This window comes from Geotrypetes seraphini, chromosome 8 (assembly GCF_902459505.1).
Source record: "Geotrypetes seraphini chromosome 8, aGeoSer1.1, whole genome shotgun sequence".
Lineage (NCBI taxonomy): Eukaryota > Metazoa > Chordata > Amphibia > Gymnophiona > Dermophiidae > Geotrypetes > Geotrypetes seraphini.
In genome coordinates, this window is record NC_047091.1 from 126,198,965 (window position 1) to 126,219,012 (window position 20,048).

A 20,048-nucleotide genomic window follows, 5' to 3' on the forward strand; every position below is an offset into this window, starting at 1 on the left:
TTTTTGAAGCGATGGATTGAGGTCCAGTTTTCTATGATGTGAGCACATGTTTTGACAGTGATAGGGGTGTTAGCTAATGCAGCTATTACAGGTAGCATAATCATTATGCCGTTTGCATAAGTGAAATGTTTTATTTGTGCAAGATCTAGGTTGGCCCTCAAGGATTGCATTAGAAGACTGAACACTGATGGGGAAAATAGGAATACTTGGGGGACCCTGCTGGGAGGGTACCAGCTGTCAGAGTTCATCAACCTTACGTATAGAATAGTGCCAAAAAGTTAGGAAGGTCTGGAACTAGGAGAGGACTGGACTGCTAAATCTAAAATCACTGAAGATCTCGAATGTTTGATCAAAGTCTACTAGGTCAAATGCACTGCTTGTGTCAAATTGGATTATGATTGCGCTATGATCCTTACTTAGTAGTTCTTTGCCGTATGTTACTAGTGCTGCAACCACCATCTCGGTGCTATGAATTTTCCTGAATCCCGATTGTGAAGAGTGGAGGATATTAAAACGTTGTAAGCAGCGTTCGAGTTGTTCTGTGATGTATCCTTCCATGATTTTGTTAATAGCGGGATGGAAGCTACCAGCCGATAATTGGTCACATCAGAAGGGCTGAGTTTTGGGTTCTTGGGAATGGAAATTAAAGACAATTTCTCCTCTTGTAGATGGGACTTCTCTACAATGTCCCTGTAGGTCTTCTTTATATACCTCACTGTCTTCCTCAGCTTCTCAAATCGGTAGCATGGAATGTTGCTACTTTTTGGGTTTTGGCCAGGTACTAGTGACCTGGATTGGCCACCGTGAGAACGGGCTACTGGGCTTGATGGACCATTGATCTGACCCAGCAAGGTTATTCTTATGTTCTTATGTTCTCTAACATCAAGAGAATGGACTTGTTCTCTGAGAGTTAGGAGCTCTTTACATTAAGCGCACACATATAATCTCTCACCAACTGGGAGATAATCCTACATGTGACATGTAAAAGACTGGAAAACAACATTTTCCCTTTTACATAACTGCGGTAAACGCACGGAAGCCCATTCAATTCCTATGGGCTTTGGCGCATTTACTGCGGCAGTATAGCTACTGCAGCTTTATAAAAGAGGCCCTTTATCGGTCTCCTTTTTGTAAGTTGAATATTAATGTAGTGGATTTCCAGTTATTTTTGTTTTATTTAATTTTTGAAATATACATTTCAAAAGAACAAGCAAGGGAAATTTAATAGCTAGACAAATAACTTTCATATAAAATAAAAAAAATAAATAAACAATAAACCTTAGCCATCACCATAGCCCCCATCAAGGGAGTGAAAAGGTGAAAAAAAGGGATCAGTATCTGAGCCCGAAATAAACCCATCTATTACCCCCAATCCAATAAATCCTCAAAGTTGGGAGAAAACGTAATCAGCCAAAAGTTTCACAAATTTTATGGGCTTATTAAAATATACATTGATTATTCTTTAAAGAGATGAACTTAACAAAGGAATCTTTAAAAAAAAAAAAAGTTTCCCTTTGCAAGTACCCTATCATTCAGTGCAAGAAAGGCTTTCTAACATGACTGCATAGAGCAAGCTATATCTGGGAAAACTAGTGTTCTTTTGCGTCCCTCCAGGCTGGCACAAATATGGATGGATTTACACTTCTCTGCCACCATGTGGAGACTGAGACGCTGACTTTGCTTCAGTACAATTGGGCTGTGCAGTCCCTATTACAATCAGTCTTTTCTTAGTCTCCAGCAGGTGGAGTGGTAAGTTTGTGCAGTCTGTGCTAAGTTTGGTTAGGGCCTGTTGGATTTTATTAGTGAATCTTTCTTGTCCCTTTTGCTGTCCATACAGAGCTTGGGGGACCCTCTAGGGGGTTCCACACTCGAAAAGGTCGAGTTCCTTCCCCCATTTCCTCCACCTTCCCAGGTTTTTCTGAATTTAGAGGAACCTCAACTATACACCTGGCCACCTGTACAGGCACAGACTACATTTTAGAGTGTCTGTGGGGTCTGCTCTATGTTGAGACAGTTGGTGAGCCCTGCATGATTCGGTCCGCTTTGGTCTTCCAGCATGACTCTTGAGCACGCAGATTTTGTGTGCAGCAGCTTCTCTGCAGAAGTGATGGCCTACCATCTTATGCAGCAAGAAGTCAACTATTGCTGCATATGCTAAAACTTGGCAGTGTTTTCCAACTCGGTGTGTGCTTGGAGGAATGAAGACCCAAGCCCATTGTTGATCCCGCTTGTACTTGCCTTTCTTCAAGTAGGCCTGGGAAAAAAGGGCCTTGTGGTTGGCTCACTATGAGTTCAGATAGCTGGGTTTTCCTGCTTCAGTCCTAAGCCCCTGGGGGGCTTTCTGGCCATGCTATTGATGTGGCCAGGTTTTTCTGGTCACGTTTTGGCTCCGCCCTCCATTGCATCAGCCGTTTCTGACTTGGAATCTCAATCTAGCTCTCAGGTTGTTTACAAGTTACAGTAGCTCTATTAACTGGTGGCTTCTTTGATGGATCTCATCATCAAGACGGTAATCTTGGTGGCTTTTATGTCTGCTCGCAGAGTTTCTGAACTTCAGGCTTTGTCCTGCAGAGATCCCTTTCTTTAACTTATGGAATCAAGTGTGATTCTGCACACTGGTCTCTGGTTTCTACAACAACCAGGAAATGCAGTTGCCAGCCTTTACACCCTTGGGGTTGAGCAAACATAACACTGTGTTGGCATCGCTGGATGTGCGCAGAATTTTGCTGAGTTACTTAGAAATCATGAATGAGTTTCATTTGTCCAGTCATCTGTTCATGCTGGTAGGTGCAGCCTGTAAAGGCAGACCAATCTCGATAGCCACCATTTCCAGATGGATCTGCATGGATATTGCATCCATCTATATTTGAGCCAGACAGCGTCTTCCTCTTTCGGTAAATGCTCACTTCATACTAGGTGTTCCTTCCTCATGGGCAGAATCTTCGGCAGCTTCTCCAGAAGAGATTTGTAGAACTGCCACTTGGTCCTCCTTTCATACCTTTTCAAGGTTTTACAGGATAGATGTGACAGCCAAGTGGGATTCTGCCTTTTGGATCTTCAGTTCTGGTAGCAAGCTCATTAGTCCCACCCTGAATTTGAGGGAGTGCACTACTATGTCCCACTTGTCCAGGAATAGAGTGGGATTGTACAAGAAGGAAAGAGAAGATTAGCAAATGTAAGAACCTAATTTTTTTATAAATCCATACTCTATTCCTGGAACCCGCCCTGAAATTTACTAATTCACTGTTTGCCTGCCTCAATAAGTACCAGTAAGTTGGACTTCTATTTCTTTGACCAATCTTTCCAAGATTAACATATGTAATTATTGTGCACTTTATCCTGGGGATCTTTTGCTATTGTGCCCTACACTGTTAGTGCAGGCTGTGTCTCCTTGTTGTTCCGATTTTATAGTTAATTTATGAAAGCTGTTTGTTTGTTCATGATTGTTCTGCAATTTTATGTTATGAGCAGATTAGACTTGTTTCTCGGTGAATATCCCCATACCCCTACCCTTTCTGTATCCTATATAGGTACGACTGCTGTACCAACTAGAAGTAAGAGGGCAGTCCTGAGGTAAGAGGGAAAGATAAAAAATATATAAATGAGGCTTCCTACAAGAGATCTCGCAAAATGGGATACGCGTCCCACTTGTCCAGGAAGAGAATGTGGATTTACAAGAAAGAAGATTAGCAAAGGTAAGAACCTAATCTTTCCATATGCCCTCTAGGTAAATCTTCTTCTTTTTTTTTTTTTTTAAATTCTTTATTCATTTTTACATCTTACAACAAGTGCGTCAGAAATTTAACATTCGAACTTATACAATATCACTTGATTATCTATCATATTTGACTTAAATTAAAAATATTTAAACCCTCCCTCCCATACCTACTATTTCATAAGTAATTACATATATCATATAATATATTATATATAATATTTTCTATTAAACTAAACATTTACTACAAGATTAGAAATCCCACCCCCATCCCTCACTTTGCAATTGTACCAATAAGGGAAAAATGTTCTTTACTCATTACAATATTCTATTAATGGTCCCCAAACCTCCTGAAATTTATTAAAATTTCCTTTCTATGTAGCTAACGTTCTTTCCATTTTATATATATATATATATGACACTGAGAATTCCACCAGAAACTATAGTTTAATCTACTCCAATTTTTCCAATTAAATTTAATCTGTTGAACGGCAACTCCTGTCATAATAAGTAATAACTTATTATTTTTTGAAGAAATTTGACTTTTCTTCCTCATTGACATTCCAAATAATATAGTCACGATCTCTCAGATACATGGAGCAATCCATCTGGCGTGCCACAAGGATCACCGCTATCCCCTTTGCTCTTCAATGTTTACATGTCCTCATTGGGTGCACAACTATACCAGCTGGGGATAAAACTATTTAGCTACGCTGATGACTTCACGATAATTATCCCATTCACCAACTCTGTCTCAGAAGTCACCCCCAAAGCAACATAAGTATTAAATCGGATGGAGCAATGGATGACCAAATTCAGACTAAAACTAAACTCAGAGAAAACAAAATTTTTCATAGCAGCGCCATACCCACTCGACACTAAAGTACCAATGTGCATCAATAACCTTCAACCCACTATGAAGATATTGGGTATAACACTGGACCAGAACTTGACCATGAAAGACCAAGTAGACTCCTTGATCAGAAAAATCTTTCACACCCTCTGGAAACTTCGGTCCATCAGAGCTTACTTCGATGCCTCATCATTTCGAATTCTAGTACAATCCCTTATTCTGAGTCAACTTGATTATTGTAACATTGCCTACTTGGCACTCCCCCAGAAGTACATGCGGCGATTGCAACTGGTTCAAAATACAGCGGTTAGACTACTTTGTGGACTGAAGAAGTTTGATCATGTGACACCTTCCTATCGACTTTTATACTGGCTACCGATGGAGGCACGTGTGAAATTCAAGTTTGGTTATTTTTGCTTCAAGGTACTCTATGGCTTAGCCCCTAAATACATAACAGACCTTTTCTCTTTCACAACCAACAGACCCAAGCGAAGCTCACACCTGAACTTCGTTTCTCCACCGGTTAGAGGTTGTAAATTTAAAAGTCATCATCAACATCTTCTCGCACATCAAGCAGCATTATGGGGTAAAGACCTTGAACAATTGCTTGTGCCTACTACCTATGGAGAATTCAGGAAACGCCTGAAAACACATTTGTTCCTGAAATACTTAGGAAACCAACCTATTCAATCTTAGTCCTTAACAACCGAGCGCAAGAACCACCTGTTGCTAAATCTGTACTTTGTTTATTCATTCAATGTGTAACTTTGTTTATTCACTCAATCTGTAACATTTCTAATCATTGTAAACCACATAGAACTTCACGGTCCTGCGGTATATAAACTGTTGTTATTATTATTATAGTATCATATGATAAAGACACTAAAGCTATTCTAGCAATTTTACCTAGCCAAATAAATTTTATAAGAATACTATTTAACTTTTTGTAAAAAGACCCCTGAAAAAATACTGGTATCATACCCATTTGATAACAAACCACAGGCAAAATCATCATTTTAATTGTTTGAACTCTCCCCCACCAAGATAAATGTAAATTTTGTGCCCACCTGAATTAAACTCGAGGTCCCTACTGAGATTTTGATTAACTCAGTAATCCTGATCTTCTTGGTTCCAACCCAGAATGTTGGGTATCATTAAGAAGGGTATTACGACCAGGACGAAGGAAGTCATCATGCCGCTGTATCGTGCAATGGTGCGGCCGCATCTGGAGTACTGTGTCCAGTACTGGTCGCCGTACCTCAAGAAGAACATGGCAGTACTTGAGGGAGTACAGAGAAGAGCAACTAAACTGATAAAGGGAATGGAAAATCTCCCATATACCGACAGGTTGAAGCAGTTGGGACTTTTCTCACTGGAAAAGTGGAGACTTAGAGGAGACATGATAGAAACCTTCAAGATCCTGAAGGGCATAGAAAAAGTAGACAGGGACAGATTTTTCAAATTAAGGACCACCACAAGTACAAGGGGGCACTCGGAGAAATTGAAAGGGGACAGGTTTAGAACAAACGCTAGGAAGTTCTTTTTCACTCAGAGGGTGGTGGATACATGGAACGTGCTTCCAGAGGCTGTTGTAGACAAGAAAACATTAAATGGTTTCAAAGAAAGTTTGGATAGATTCCTAGAAGAAAAAGGGATTGAAGGGTATAGATAGGTATAGACCACTACTCAGGCGATGGGCCTGATGGGCCGCCGCGGGAGCGGACCGCTGGGCAGGATGGACCTATGGTCTGCCTCAGCGGAGGCAACTTCTTATGTTCTTATGTTCTTATGTTCATGCCTCCCTGAACAATCCTATAATGATATGTAATTGTACATCATGCATGTAAATATTATTTAGTGTATAACTAATGAGGGCTTTTGTGCAGACATCAGAATATTGCTTTGCTTGGACTTCAGCTACTTTTTACTGCGCTTTTCAGAGCTCCTGCCCATTCTTGCCTAATGGTTGGGCCAGCCTTACCTCCCCTATATATCAGTGTTCTCTGCTCACTTGTTATTGCCCCCTATCTGCATCTGCCTCTTGGTGCAAGCTTGGTGTTAGACAAGCCGGGGCCCAAGGTAAAAATTTGGAAGGCGGCCTCAAAGTGAAGGGTTCTGCCTGTCTCAGCTTTGGGCAGGGTTGGGACCTCTTCTGCATGGGGGCCTAGGGCAGATGCCCCCCCTCCAAAAAAAATGCTAATCTCTCAAGTATTGACTGAAAGGTTGTTTGGTTTTGTTTCGTCTATTAACTGATGCTTTAGCGTTTTACAGGAATTTATAGAGGATGTGACCTAGTAGAGCAATAAGCTGAGAACCAGGGAAATCAAGATTCAAATCCTGATTCTTTCACTGACCAATTCTTGTGACTTTGGACGTCATTTTGTCTCCTAATACCCAGATACCCACTTAGATTATAAGCTATTCAGGGCAGGGACATATTGTATTTTAATATTTATCACCACTTAACAGCACTGTGTACATCCAGTAGTACCAAAGAAAATAGTATTAAAGTCAAGACATGGTTATAATAATTTGTATCTGTTCTTTGCAGCTTTATTATTTCCAGGTGGCTAAAAGTATTTCAATAATACTGATAAATGAATCAACCACTTTTACTATAAAAAGTACATGTGGGGGTATCTTAGCTCTTCTGCTTACTTCATTGTTGCTCTCTTATGATGCCTCCTGAATTCATAGATTGAATATGAAATCTTGGTGACCTTAATCATACTGAGTTTTCTTCAACAGATCCTTCAAGGGAGTGATTATTACCATTTGCTGCATCGAGGTGTTACAGAGAAATCCTTGAGCCCTCATTGGGGTCGACAACTGCGCCTTAAAAGAGATCCCAGGGTAAGGGATGGGGGAACCCAGAATCCACAGTCTATCCATATTGTTAAGGCCAACTGGGAGTTTAAATGTGTCACATTGCACTCATGTAAAGAGACCCTCATAAGCAGTCTTTCTTCAAAAAGTAGTCTAAACACTTTTATATTTTCTTTCGAGTAGTGTTTTTAGGCAGGAGGATGAATTGGTGGGAGACAGACTCCGTCTCTATAGCTTTCTTCTGTGTGCTTCCAGTCATGTCCTCGAATCTACTTTGGGAGGATGGGATAGAAATCTGGGAAGATAGGATAGAAATTTAAATAAATAGATTATAGGATATTTCTCTTTAGAGTAATCAGGGGAATATAGACATTCTCTAGGTGATTTTGTAGCAGGTGCAATTATATAAAACAGAAAATCACTTCCAGTGCAACAGGAATGGTATGCTGAATCATAGGGTTAGGGTTACCATTATAAAATCCAGACCCATGTCCTTGCCTCCTGCCCCATCGATCTGTTCTTGTGCTCGGAGCCATATCAGGAGGGCATCTGCGCATGCCCAGGTATGGTGTGATGATATCACACGCATGCATGTAATGTCACTGCATTGCATCCACGCATACGCAAATGTCCTCCCAACACCATCCCAAGCTGGAAGCCGGGTTTTGAAAAGCTGTCCGATAAGAATACAATATTTATATGATATTTTTGATTGAAATATTTGTGGGAAGGGTGGGGAGGGAATAAATTTATGTATTTACGATGACAATAGAAAGAAATTCAAGTGATGTGTAAAAGTTTTAAATGATGTAATATTGTGTACTTGATGTAAGATGAAAAAATGAATAAAGAATTTAAAAAAAAAAAAAAAGAAAAGCTGTCCGAACGCTTGGACATGTCCTCTAAAAAGAGGACATGTCTGGGTAAATCCAGATGTCTGGTAATCCTACCTAGGGTTGTCCATGTCTGCTTATAAGCATTCTGCAGAAGATGTCAATCACAGCTTTTCAGCGCCTCCTCTTCCCCCCAAGTCTCTGCTGCCCTCTTCAGTTCTTCCTTCTGCAGGTGAGCATGAAGGTATTCTGATTTGTTTCCTTTTATTTCTTTATTGATTTGCTTCTGCTTTCAATGGAAGTAAAATCCAGATGTTTCAATCCGGCCTCCTTTTTCTGGAGCCATATGGTAACCCTAGCACTATTCCCTCTAAGCTAGTGGAAGTCCTCTTATCGTCATTGCTGCCAGTGGTGGTGATGGGGGATGCTACTTCAATTATGTGTGTTTAATTTCTAGAGACAGGCAGGTTCCAGGAATCCTGAGCTTTGCTTGTCCCTCACTATTGAAAATATGATAGTGAAACAGCGCCACCCACTGGCAGGACTATAGGTGGAGGACTCCCACTCATTTTAGAGGGAACAGTATATACAAGGCTTTATCAGTGACATCACCTAGAATGTGGCTGCATTCCCTGTTATCTACAGAGAACCCTTGTTATAGGTATGCAACATCTCTATATCAGAATTACAGACTTAGGTTCCTGGGTGTAGAGGACGTTTGTCTGAGTAATCAATTTAAAATAAACTGGGAAGAACTTTGTTTTTGTGCTTAGATACATTGGTTTGAGCAGCAGACACTTAAGCGACGAAAAAGAAGATATGTCAATGTGGTGCCTGCAGATCCCTGGTTCTACAAGCAGTGGTATATGGTAAGATTTCTAGGGGACATTGTTGTTACGTATAAATAAGTTTTGAATGGCAGAAGTCACAGCTTCAGTCTCAAATGACCAATTAAATTTATAAATCCTGACATTTCCTAATTATTTCAGAATAATGATGTCAGCCCAGATCTCAATGTTCTCAGTGCCTGGAGCTCAGGATACACAGGCAAAGGGGTTGTGGTTACTGTTCTGGATGATGGGATTGAAAAGGATCATCCTGATCTCTCTGACAACTTTGTAAGTATTACTGGCAATGCTGTGCTCAGACCTAGGTCTGCAAGCGCCTTGAGACCAAAGCAATGTGCAGAAAATAAGAACAATTTTGTTTCCATATGAGCAAAGGTGAAAAAAATACAACATCAGCCCTTAGAATGGAGAGCATATGATTAAGATTTTTGACAGAGAACTGAAGTAAATTTGTGGGAGTATCATAGACTGATAATAGGTTTTAAAAGAGGTGTTATGTGGCTTACTTGACAAAAGCATTATTTGGTGTTATTAAACAGTTACTAGGAGAAATGGAGAACAAAGATACAGAAGTAGGGATTGAGGGGTATAGATAGGAGTAGAGGTAGGTTATAGAGATAGGATTAGAGGTAAGTTATAAAATTAGGATTAGAGGTAAGTTATAAAATTAGGATTAGAGGTAAGTTATAAAATTAGTCAGGGACCACTGTTCAGGCAATAAGCCTGATGGGCCACCGCGGGAGCGGACCGCTGGGCAAGATGGACCTCTGGTCTGCCTCAGCGGAGGCAACTTCTTATGTTTTTATGTTCTTAAGTATCAATGAAACCCTGGGTAGAGAAGTATTTTGTATATGAAGTTATATTAATAAAATTGGAGATAGATAAATACAAGAGGGTGAGAGGCCAATATATGAGGATTGTTTGATAAGAGGGAGAGATCAGAAAATGACACAGTGACAAAATTCATCACCGTTCCTGTCCCCGAGGAAAACTGTAGGAAACTATCCTGTGCCATTCTTTAGTGTCTATCTCAGCCTCAGTCCTTCTAAACCAGCATTCTTCAATGCAAGGTTTGAAAGTCAGTGATTGTGCCCATTCATACTCTTCCACCCTCTCTCGTTAAAAAATGATATGGAGATGGTTTCCTGCGGTTATCCACAGGACGGGAGTGGTGATGAATTTTGTCAACATGTAAGAATTTTATGCAGAATGATGACTATTTAAAAAATATTGGTGAATACATTTGCAAAAAAGAGTAGTGTTGTGGTTCTCTTTGCAGCTTGACTAATTAAGTCTCTATTGGAGGAGAAAGCATAATTACTTACCTGTAACAGGTGTTCTTGTACAAGCTCTCTGGATGCTGAACGGATGGGGATCTTGTATCTTTATTAGCTTCAGCTGCAGGCAACTAAAAGATGATCCCTCCCATTTGGGCTACCTGCCCGGGAGCTTCCTGTCTTGCCCAGTTTGTTCTGCAGCTTCTCTGCATGCTATCATCTCAGTTAATTCTGCTTGTGATTTATTTTATCTTCCTAGTCCTTTTTGATTTTTTTTTTTACGGGTTTGTCCACATGCTGCGGATCAACTCAGTGCAAGTGATCCTTTGGCGGGAGATCACAGACATTTTACAGTTTGTCTGCTTCTGGAGGGTGCTCTGTAAGCCTGAAACTGCAGTAAGCCCTCTGGACAGCCTGCAGATTGGATCGGGACTCCAGGTTCGGGAACCATCTCTCCCCTGGTTCGTCCGCAAAGGGGTAGAGCGCAGGCTGCTGCAGTTCCGAGGATCGGAACCGCAACGCGTGTCTTCCCTGATTTCCCCGAGGGGTCCTGGTGGTCGTGATCTGAGGTGGCAGAGAAGATGAGGAGGTCAGAAGACCTGAAATATCCAGTTTATTCAGCTCCTGAGGTACTAATCTCCTTGCTTATACTGTGTTTTACAGGCTTCCATAGACTTGCATTGCAGCACATGTCTCTGTGTGTTAAGTGTCACAGAGTTTGCCGATTTTGGGGAGTCTTAAAATCGGGGTTTTGGGGGGTTTCCCTGCATGCCCTGGTCCCTCCACCTGTAAACGTACCTCCTTGCCCTCGGATAGAGGGGTGGTCCTGAAGGATGTCCAGGACCGTAGACTGGATTTTGTCATGAAGCGTCTTTTTGATTCTGCTGTGACGGGGGTGCGAGCGGCAGTGGCCACTTCTTTTGTGGCCCAGGCATGTCATACTAAACTTTGTCAGGATCCTGAGGAAGTTGGTCTTCAGGATCTCAATTCCTGGTCTCTGGAGTGAATTATTTGGCTGACGCCCTCTATGATATTTTGAAGGTATTTGCTAAGATGGGAGCTTATTCAGTCTCTGCTAGGAGAATGTTATGGATTCACCAGTGGTTGGGTGATTCCAAGGCTACTCTGAGCAAGCTTCCATTCAAAGGTTCACTATTATTTGGTCAGAGTTTGGATGACCTTATGGCGAGTGTGAAGGACCTTAAGCCTAAGGTGCTTCCTAGCCCTAGATCTCGTCCGCCCAGGGGGTCGGGACGGCCAAATTTTCATCCCTTCCGGAGGACCTCGCAGTACGCCAGACCCCCTGTGGTGGGACAGCATTTCGGAGCCTCCTACAGACCTCGCTTTGGAGGTACAGCGTGCCCGCAGCCTCCCAACTCTCGACCTTCGGTCCCTTCCAAAAGAAAATTATGACGCCAGGGCTTTGGCAGGGCCTCCCTGAATTGGGGGCGGCTGTCGGCCTTCCTTCTGGAATGGCTGAAGATAACCTTGAACCAGTGGGTTCTAGAGGTACTCAGGGAAGGTCTGCGACTGCACTTTTTCCGGCCGCCGGCAGACTTCTTCATGTCCTCTCCTGAGGGCAATCTGGCCAAGGTTGGCAAGGTGCGCGCTACCGTGCGCAGGTTGCTAGATTTAGCGGCCATAGAGCAGGTCCCACAGGACGACTTGGGCTGCGGGAGATACTCGATTTACTTCATTGTGCCAAAGAAGGATTCCGTTGATTGCAGACCAATTCTGGACCTCAAAGCAGTGAATGCATTCTTGTGAGTTCCGCGTTTCTGGATGGAACTGGTGCGTTCTGTAATAGCGGCGGTGGCACCCGGAGAGTTTTTGGCTTCCTTGGATCTCACAAAAGCGTATCTCCACATCCTAATTTTCCCAGAACATCGGAGGTTCCTGTGGTTTCATGTTCTTGGGAGGCATTTCCAGTTTACGGCTCTCCCTTTCGGGTTGGCATCGACGCCAAGAGTCTTTACCAAGATCATGGTGGTGGTGGCTGCCCATCTGCGATCTCTGGGTGTGATGGTGCATCCGTACCTCGACGACTGGCTGATCAGAGCTCCCTTGTGGGAGCAGGGCCGCTTGGCGGTTCGCCAAATGGTGTCTCTACTGGAGCATCTCGGATGGGTGATCAATCTGAAGAAGAGTTGCCTCGTGCCGACCCAGGAGTTGGAGTAACTGGGTTTATCCCAGGACAAGCAGGCAGCATATTCTTAACGTATGGGTGACGTCACCGACGGAGCCCCGGTACGGACCTTTTTAACTAGAAAGTTCTAGTTGGCCGCACCGTGCATGCACGAGTGCCTTCCCGCCCGACGGAGGAGTGCGTGGTCTCCAGTTTCTTCGTTTCCGCGGAGCGAAGAAGACGCATGTGCTTTCAACGGCCGTTGAAAACTCTCCTTTTGCCTTCCCGCTCGCGATTTTTGATCCTTTTTGTTCTATATTTTTGTCTTTCGACTTTAATTTCTCTAAAAAAAAAAAAAAAAAAAACCTCGTGTCTTTTCCTTTTGTTTTTTCCAGCCGGCCCCGGCAGGGCCTGTTGTAATCATACAAGCCTCTGGGTTTGATTTAGCGGAGGCCGTGTTTCCCTTCATGCCCCCCCAACCGGGCTTCAAGAAGTGCCAGCGGTGTGCATGCCCGATATCTCTAACTGACCCACACAATTGGTGCCTTCAGTGTTTGGGTCCAGAGCATCGGGCTGACACCTGCACCCGCTGTGCTACTCTTAAGAAACGCACTCTTAAGAACCGGCAAATCCAACAGAATATCCTTTTCGGCATCGGTTCTGCCATGGATCAGGCCCCGACGTCGACGGCACCGCCTAAATCGGCACCGACCACATCGACACCGCCTGATCCTCCTTCGGGGTCGATAGCGCCAGGTAAGCCGGCTAAGAAGCCTTCCACTTCCCTAGAGCGCCCTCCAGTTACAGCGGTGACCCCGGGGTGGTCCTTCCGGCGTCCCGCCGATCCCGTAAACGCTCCGCTCCAATCTCGGTGAGTGCCTCGTCATCGGCCTCCTCATCACCGGAGCGTCGAGCAGCACCTATGGTACCAAAGAAAACTAAAACGGTACCGGTGCCCCCATTGGAGGATCGCATCTCGGCCATCCTCCAGGACAAACTACAGGAGCAGCTACAGCAGCAACTCCAACAGCTCCTTCCGACCCTACTGGCACCGCTCCTTACGGTACCAGACCGGCCCGAGCCTCGCACCATTCCACCGGTGTCCACCCCCTCGGTACCGATGAACACCTCCATGCCGGTCTTATCTGCCCAGCCTGAACTTCAGACTTGCTCTGCAGAGGACCCCTCCCGGGCCCGGGATCGACTCCGGTCTTCCCGGGACCGGGATCGGCACCATTCCTCCCGGGACAGGGATCGACGCCGGTCTTCATCTCCCGGCACCGTATCCATGCGCTCTGGCAAGTCCCTTTCTAAAACCCGCCATACTGAGCCGGCCATCAGGGACCCAGACTTATGGGAGCAATCCCCACTCGGTACCGAGGAGGATGCCTCTTCTACAGATGAGGAACCCTCCATGGCTGAAACCACTTCCAAGCCTGAGCAATCCTCCTTCGGGAGATGTCCGCGGCTCTCTCGATACCACTTGAGTCCGACTCTAAGAAGTCCCAGGCCTTTTTAGATGCCTTGGACTTCGACCAACCTCCCAAGGAATTTCTCAAACTGCCCGTACATGATATCCTACGGGAAACGTTTTATAAAAATTTGGAAAATCCCCTTACTGTTCCGGGTGCCCCCAAAAAACTGGACAATTTATACCGGGTCATCCCTATTCCGGGCTTTGATAAACCCCAATTGCCCCATGAGAGCCTCCTCGTAGAGTCCACTCTCAAAAAATCTCAGGGTTCCAGTGTTTATGCCTCCACCCCTCCTGACAGAGAGGGGAAGACAATGGACAAATTTGGAAAGCGCCTGTACCAAAATGCCATGCTGGCTAACAGGGCAAACAACTACACCTTTCATTTTTCATTTTATATGAAACACCTGGTCCAACAACTTTCTGCTCTGCAAAAATATGTACCTGAGCGTAAGGTCCCACTCTTCCAACAACAGATTTCCAACCTCCTTCAGCTCAGAAAATTCATGGTGCGCTCGATTTATGATTCCTTCGAGCTCACTTCCCGAGCTTCCGCACTGGCTGTAGCCATGCGACGCCTAGCCTGGCTGAGGGTATCTGATCTTGATGTGAACCACCAAGACCGCCTCGCCAACGCGCCCTGCCTTGGGGATGAGCTTTTTGGGGAGTCTCTAGATTCCACAACACAAAAGCTTTCGGCTCATGAGACCAGATGGGACACCCTCATTAAGCCTAAAAAGAAGACTTCACCTGCGTGACCATACAGGCCTCAGTCCTCTTATCAACGTCGGTTCTCTGCCAGACCGCTTAATCCTCCTCAGCAGCAATCTCGCCGGCCTCGCCAACAGCAGCACACTCAGGCTCGCTCTCAGTCTCACCAGGCGACCAAGCCTCTCCCTCAGACTAAACCTCCTCAGCCCTTTTGACTCCTTTCTCCAGGGCATAGCCAGTCTCCAACCCTCGATGCCTCTTCCCCAACCTATCGGAGGCCGCCTCACCATCTTTCTCCAACGCTGGGAGGCCATCACATCAGACCTGTGGGTTCTCAACATCATCCGTCACGGATACTCACTAAGGTTCCAGACTCTTCCCTTAGACCATCCTCCCGTAGAGTCTGCTTCTCACTCCTCCCAAACTCCACTCCTCCTCAGGGAGGTCCAATCCCTTCTCCTCCTCAATGCCATCGAAGAAGTTCCACCAGACCAATGAGGTCAGGGATTTTACTCCCGCTACTTCCTGGTACCCAAGAAAACAGGAGATCTTCGTCCTATCCTCGACCTCAGGAACCTCAACAAGTGTTTGGTCAAGGAGAAGTTCAGAATGCTCTCCCTTGCCACGCTTTATCCTCTTCTATCTCAACACGACTGGCTATGTTCCCTGGACCTCAAGGAGGCCTACACTCACATTCCAATCCATCAAGCTTCACGTCGCTACCTCCGATTCCAGATACAGAATCACCACTATCAGTACAAGGTGCTGCCCTTTGGTCTCGCATCATCACCCAGGGTGTTCACCAAGTGCCTGATTGTGGTAGCGGCCTTTCTCAGGTCCCACAACCTACAAGTGTTCCCCTACTTGGACGATTGGTTGGTGAAAGCAACTACATCTCCACTTGTGCTGCAAGCCACTCATCAAACCATCTCTTTCCTCCATCTCTTGGGGTTCGAGATCAATTATCCCAAGTTGCATCTGCTTCCCACGCAGCGCCTTCAGTTCATCGGAGCAGTTCTCGATACCGATCAGATGAGGGCGTTCCTGCCGACCGGCACCGGACCCTGCTTGACCTCTGTCGGCAGGTGCTCCTCCATCCATCCATCCCTGCTCGCCAGATGATGGTCCTTCTGGGCCACATGGCCTCGACAGTCCATGTGATTCCTCTGGCGCGACTCCACCTCAGGATACCTCAATGGACCCTTGCCAACCAATGGTCACAGACCACGAATCTTCTTTCTCATCCCATCTCTGTGACATCGTCTCTTCAGCAATCTCTTCAATGGTGGTTGAACTCCTCAAATCTTTCCAGGGGCCTCCTCTTTCATCTACCCCCTCATTCCATGATCATAACCACAGATGCCTCCCCCTATGCATGGGGGGCTCACATAGGAGATCTCCGCACCCAGGGACTCTGGACCCCTCAGGAGCGTCAACATCACATCAATTTCCTGGAGCTCAGAGCCATGTTTTATGCTCTCAAGGCCTTCCAGCACCTCCTCTACCCTCAGGTTCTTCTCCTGTGCACGGACAACCAAGTCGCCATGTACTACATAAACAAGCAAGGCGGCACCGGATCTCGTCTCCTTTGTCAGGAGGCCCTCCGTATCTGGACCTGGGCCACGGCCCACAATCTTTACCTCAAGGCTGTCTATATCCAGGGCGAACAGAACTCCCTGGCCGACCATCTCAGCCGCATCCTTCAACCTCACGAGTGGACCCTGGACCCTCCCACACTCCACTCCATCTTTGCTCGCTGGGGCACTCCGCAGGTGGACCTCTTTGCAGCTCCTCACAACCATCAGCTGCCCCAGTTCTGTTCCAGACTCTTCTCTCCGCATCGTCTGGCCCCGGATGCATTCCTGCTCGACTGGACGGATCGGTTCCTCTATGCCTTTCCTCCACTGCCTCTGATGTTGCGGACCTTGTTCAAACTCCGCAAGGACAGGGCCACCATGATTCTCATCGCTCCCCGGTGGCCCCGACAGCACTGGTTCTCCCTCCTGCTTCAGCTCAGCTCCAGGGAGCCCATTCCTCTTCCTGTGTTTCCTACTCTACTTACGCTGCGGCATCAGTCTCTACTGCATCCCAATCTGTCTTCCCTCCACCTGACAGCTTGGTTTCTCTCGGGCTGACCTCTCCAGAGAATCTGTCCCAGCCTGTCCGTCGCATTTTGGATGCCTCCAGGAAACCCACCACGCTCCAATGTTACCATCAGAAGTGGACCCGGTTTTCCTCTTGGTGCCTCCTGCATCATCACAATCCCACCTCATTGGCGGTGGAGACCGTACTGGACTATTTGCTCTCTCTGTCCAATGCTGGCCTCAAGTCTACCTCAATCAGATTCCACCTCAGTGCCATCACTGCTTTTCATGAGCCTATCCTCGGAAAACCTCTCACGGCTCATCCTCTGGTTTCCCGGTTCATGAGAGGCCTCTTCAATATCAAACCACCTCTGCAGCCCCCTCCTGTCGTCTGGGACCTAAATGTGGTTTTGTCAGCCCTCATGAAACCTCCTTTTGAGCCTCTTGCTACTACTTCGCTCAAACTTCTCACATGGAAGGTGCTTTTCCTCATTGCCATCACCTCTGCCAGGAGGGTCAGTGAGCTGCATGCACTGGTCGCCGATCCACCGTTCACTGTTTTTCACCATGACAAGGTGGTTCTGCGTACCCATCCTAAATTCCTTCCCAAGGTGGTTTCGGCCTTTCACCTCAACCAATCTATTGTATTGCCTGTCTTCTTCCCGAAACCCCATTCTCATCCTGGAGAACAAGCGTTACACACACTGGATTGTAAACGTGCCCTTGCATACTACCTTGACCGTACCAGGGCTCACCGATCATCTCCTCAACTTTTTCTGACCTTCGATCCCAACCGTCTGGGTCATCCTGTTTCTAAACGAACGCTGTCCAATTGGCTTGCTGCCTGTATTGCGTTCTGTTATGCTCGGGCCGGCCTCTCACTGGAAGGAGCTGTCACGGCCCACAGGGTCAGAGCTATGGCTGCTTCTGTGGCTTTCCTCCGTTCCACGCCTATCGAGGAAATCTGCAAGGCGGCCACTTGGTCTTCAGTTCACACGTTCACTACTCACTACTGTCTGGATACCTTCTCCAGACGGGATGGACACTTCGGCCAATCTGTGTTACAAAATTTATTTTCCTAACGGCCAACCATCCCTCCTCCCTCTCTGTTAGCTTGGAGGTCACCCATACGTTAAGAATATGCTGCCTGCTTGTCCTGGGATAAAGCACAGTTACTTACCGTAACAGGTGTTATCCAGGGACAGCAGGCAGATATTCTTACGACCCACCCACCTCCCCGGGTTGGCTTCTTAGCTGGCTTATCTTAACTGGAGACCACGCACTCCTCCGTCGGGCGGGAAGGCACTCGCGCATGCGCGGTGCGGCCAACTAGAACTTTCTAGTTAAAAAGGTCCGTACCGGGGCTCCGTCGGTGACGTCACCCATACGTTAAGAATATCTGCCTGCTGTCCCTGGATAACACCTGTTACGGTAAGTAACTGTGCTATCCGGTTCAACACGGATCTGAACTGGGTGTTTCTTCCAGAATCCAGAAAACTGAAACTCAGGAGTGCGATTTGGAACATGTTGGCGGTCTCTGCTCCAACGGCCTGGCAGCACCTGCAGGTGTTTGGGTCTCATGGTGGCAACCATAGATTTAATTCCGTGGCCTACGTCCTCTTCAGTTTTCACTTCTGTCAAGGTGGAATCCCCAGAGAGATGCGCTGGGGATGAAGCTGCCTTGGTTGGCAGTGGCGCGCAGCAGTATGATGTGGTGGTTGAACCCAGTCACTCTGTCCATAGGGCTTCCTCTGTGGGTCTTGGATTGGGTGACCCTGACTACGGATGCGAGTCTCTCCGGTTGGGGAGCAGTTTGCATGTCCGCCCCGGTCCAGGGCCGGACATGAGAGAGAGCCGATGGTCAATCAATCTGCTGGAGCTACGAGCGATACGATTAGTTCTGCTACGGTTCCAAGTGAGTCTCCACATGAAGGCTGTCCGTGTGTTCTCGGACAATGCGATGGCTGCTGCCTATGTCAACCGTCAAGGGGGCACGAAGAGTCCCTGGCTGGGATTGGAGGCTCGGATGCTCTTTGCATGGGAGGAGCATCATCTCGGACAAGAGGTCATAGCCTGAAACTGAGTGGTAGCAGGTTCAGGACAAATGTTAGGAAGTTCTGTTTCGCACAGAGAGTGATGGACGCTTGGAATGCTCTCCCGGAGGAGGTTGTGACGGAGACTACTGTTCTGGGTTTCAAGCACAAGTTGGATGCACACCTTCTTGCAAATCATATCGAGGGATACGGGAAATCCGGGTCTCCAATAAGGAGCACCTAATTGGGCCTCCGCGTGCGCGGATCGCCGGACTAGATGGACCTAGGTCTGATCCGGTGAAGGCGTTTCTTATGTTATCCATGGCTCATGTGGCCAGTGTCGACAACGTTCAGGCAGACTTCCTCAGTCGTCAGACTCTGGACCAGGGAGAATGGTCCCTGTCCAAGCTTGCTTTCAGGGCCATAGTGCGCCGCTGGGGGCGTCCCACCTTCGATCTGATGGCGTCCTCGGTGAACAGGAAGGTGGACAGATTCTTCAGCTGATGACGAGAGGTCGTCGTCGTCAGATTCAACGCTCTGGTTCAACCTTGGCCCACAGGGGAACTTCTGTACGTCTTTCTTCTTGGCCCATGATAGGACGCGTTTTGCGCCAGGTGTCCTCACACTGGGGTCCGGTAATTCTTGTGGCTCCGGACTTGCCCAGATGACCTTGGTACGCAGACCTTGTGAGGTTGAGCTCCAGGAGCGGTCTGCATCTTCCTTGCCATCAGTGGTTACTCACGCAGGGTCCGTTTGCTCTTTAAGATCCGGACCGCTTTGGTCTTACGGCCTGGCACTTGAGCGGGCAGCCTTGACAGCCAGGGGGTATTCCTCTGCGGTTATTAAGAACATAAGAACATGAGGGAAGTGACGTCATTGTGGCTAATGGCAACCTGGAGGGATAGCTCCGTGGTCCCTGGTGCTCTTTTTTGCTATTTTCTTTGCACCTCTGAGTCCCTGCACTCTTCACTTACTTTTGTTCGTCTGGGGAATCAGCCGACAGTGTTATGATGATGACGCGGAAAAAACAGACCGATATTAAGGCCTTTTTGTCGCAGCTTTTGAATGGGCTGGTTAAATCTGTGCCCAAAATGGTGCCTGACGGCTGAAAATGCAGTAGGCCATCCGCCTGACACTGCGCTGCCGAACTTCCAGCAGGAGATGCGCAGATGGTTTCAGGAGCTGAAAACTGAGCTCTTGGCGGTTTGGGCAGATATTCATGGAGTCATCGCTGAACTGAAACGGGAGGTGGGTGAGATCGGCAGCCGA

At 46.6% G+C, this 20,048-nt stretch overlaps 1 protein-coding gene across 2 annotated transcripts in view; it reads left to right on the plus strand.

Annotated features, from left to right (window-relative positions):
• The window catches only part of PCSK4 (proprotein convertase subtilisin/kexin type 4), a 107,794-nt gene that overhangs the window by 21,057 nt on the left and 66,689 nt on the right, over positions 1-20,048 (plus strand). For both annotated transcript variants that reach the window (XM_033957494.1, XM_033957495.1), the window contains 3 exons: positions 7,317-7,421; positions 9,001-9,096; positions 9,217-9,345. In XM_033957494.1, coding sequence (XP_033813385.1) covers positions 7,317-7,421; positions 9,001-9,096; positions 9,217-9,345 — 330 coding nt within the window. The remainder of the gene's footprint in view (positions 1-7,316; positions 7,422-9,000; positions 9,097-9,216; positions 9,346-20,048) is intronic.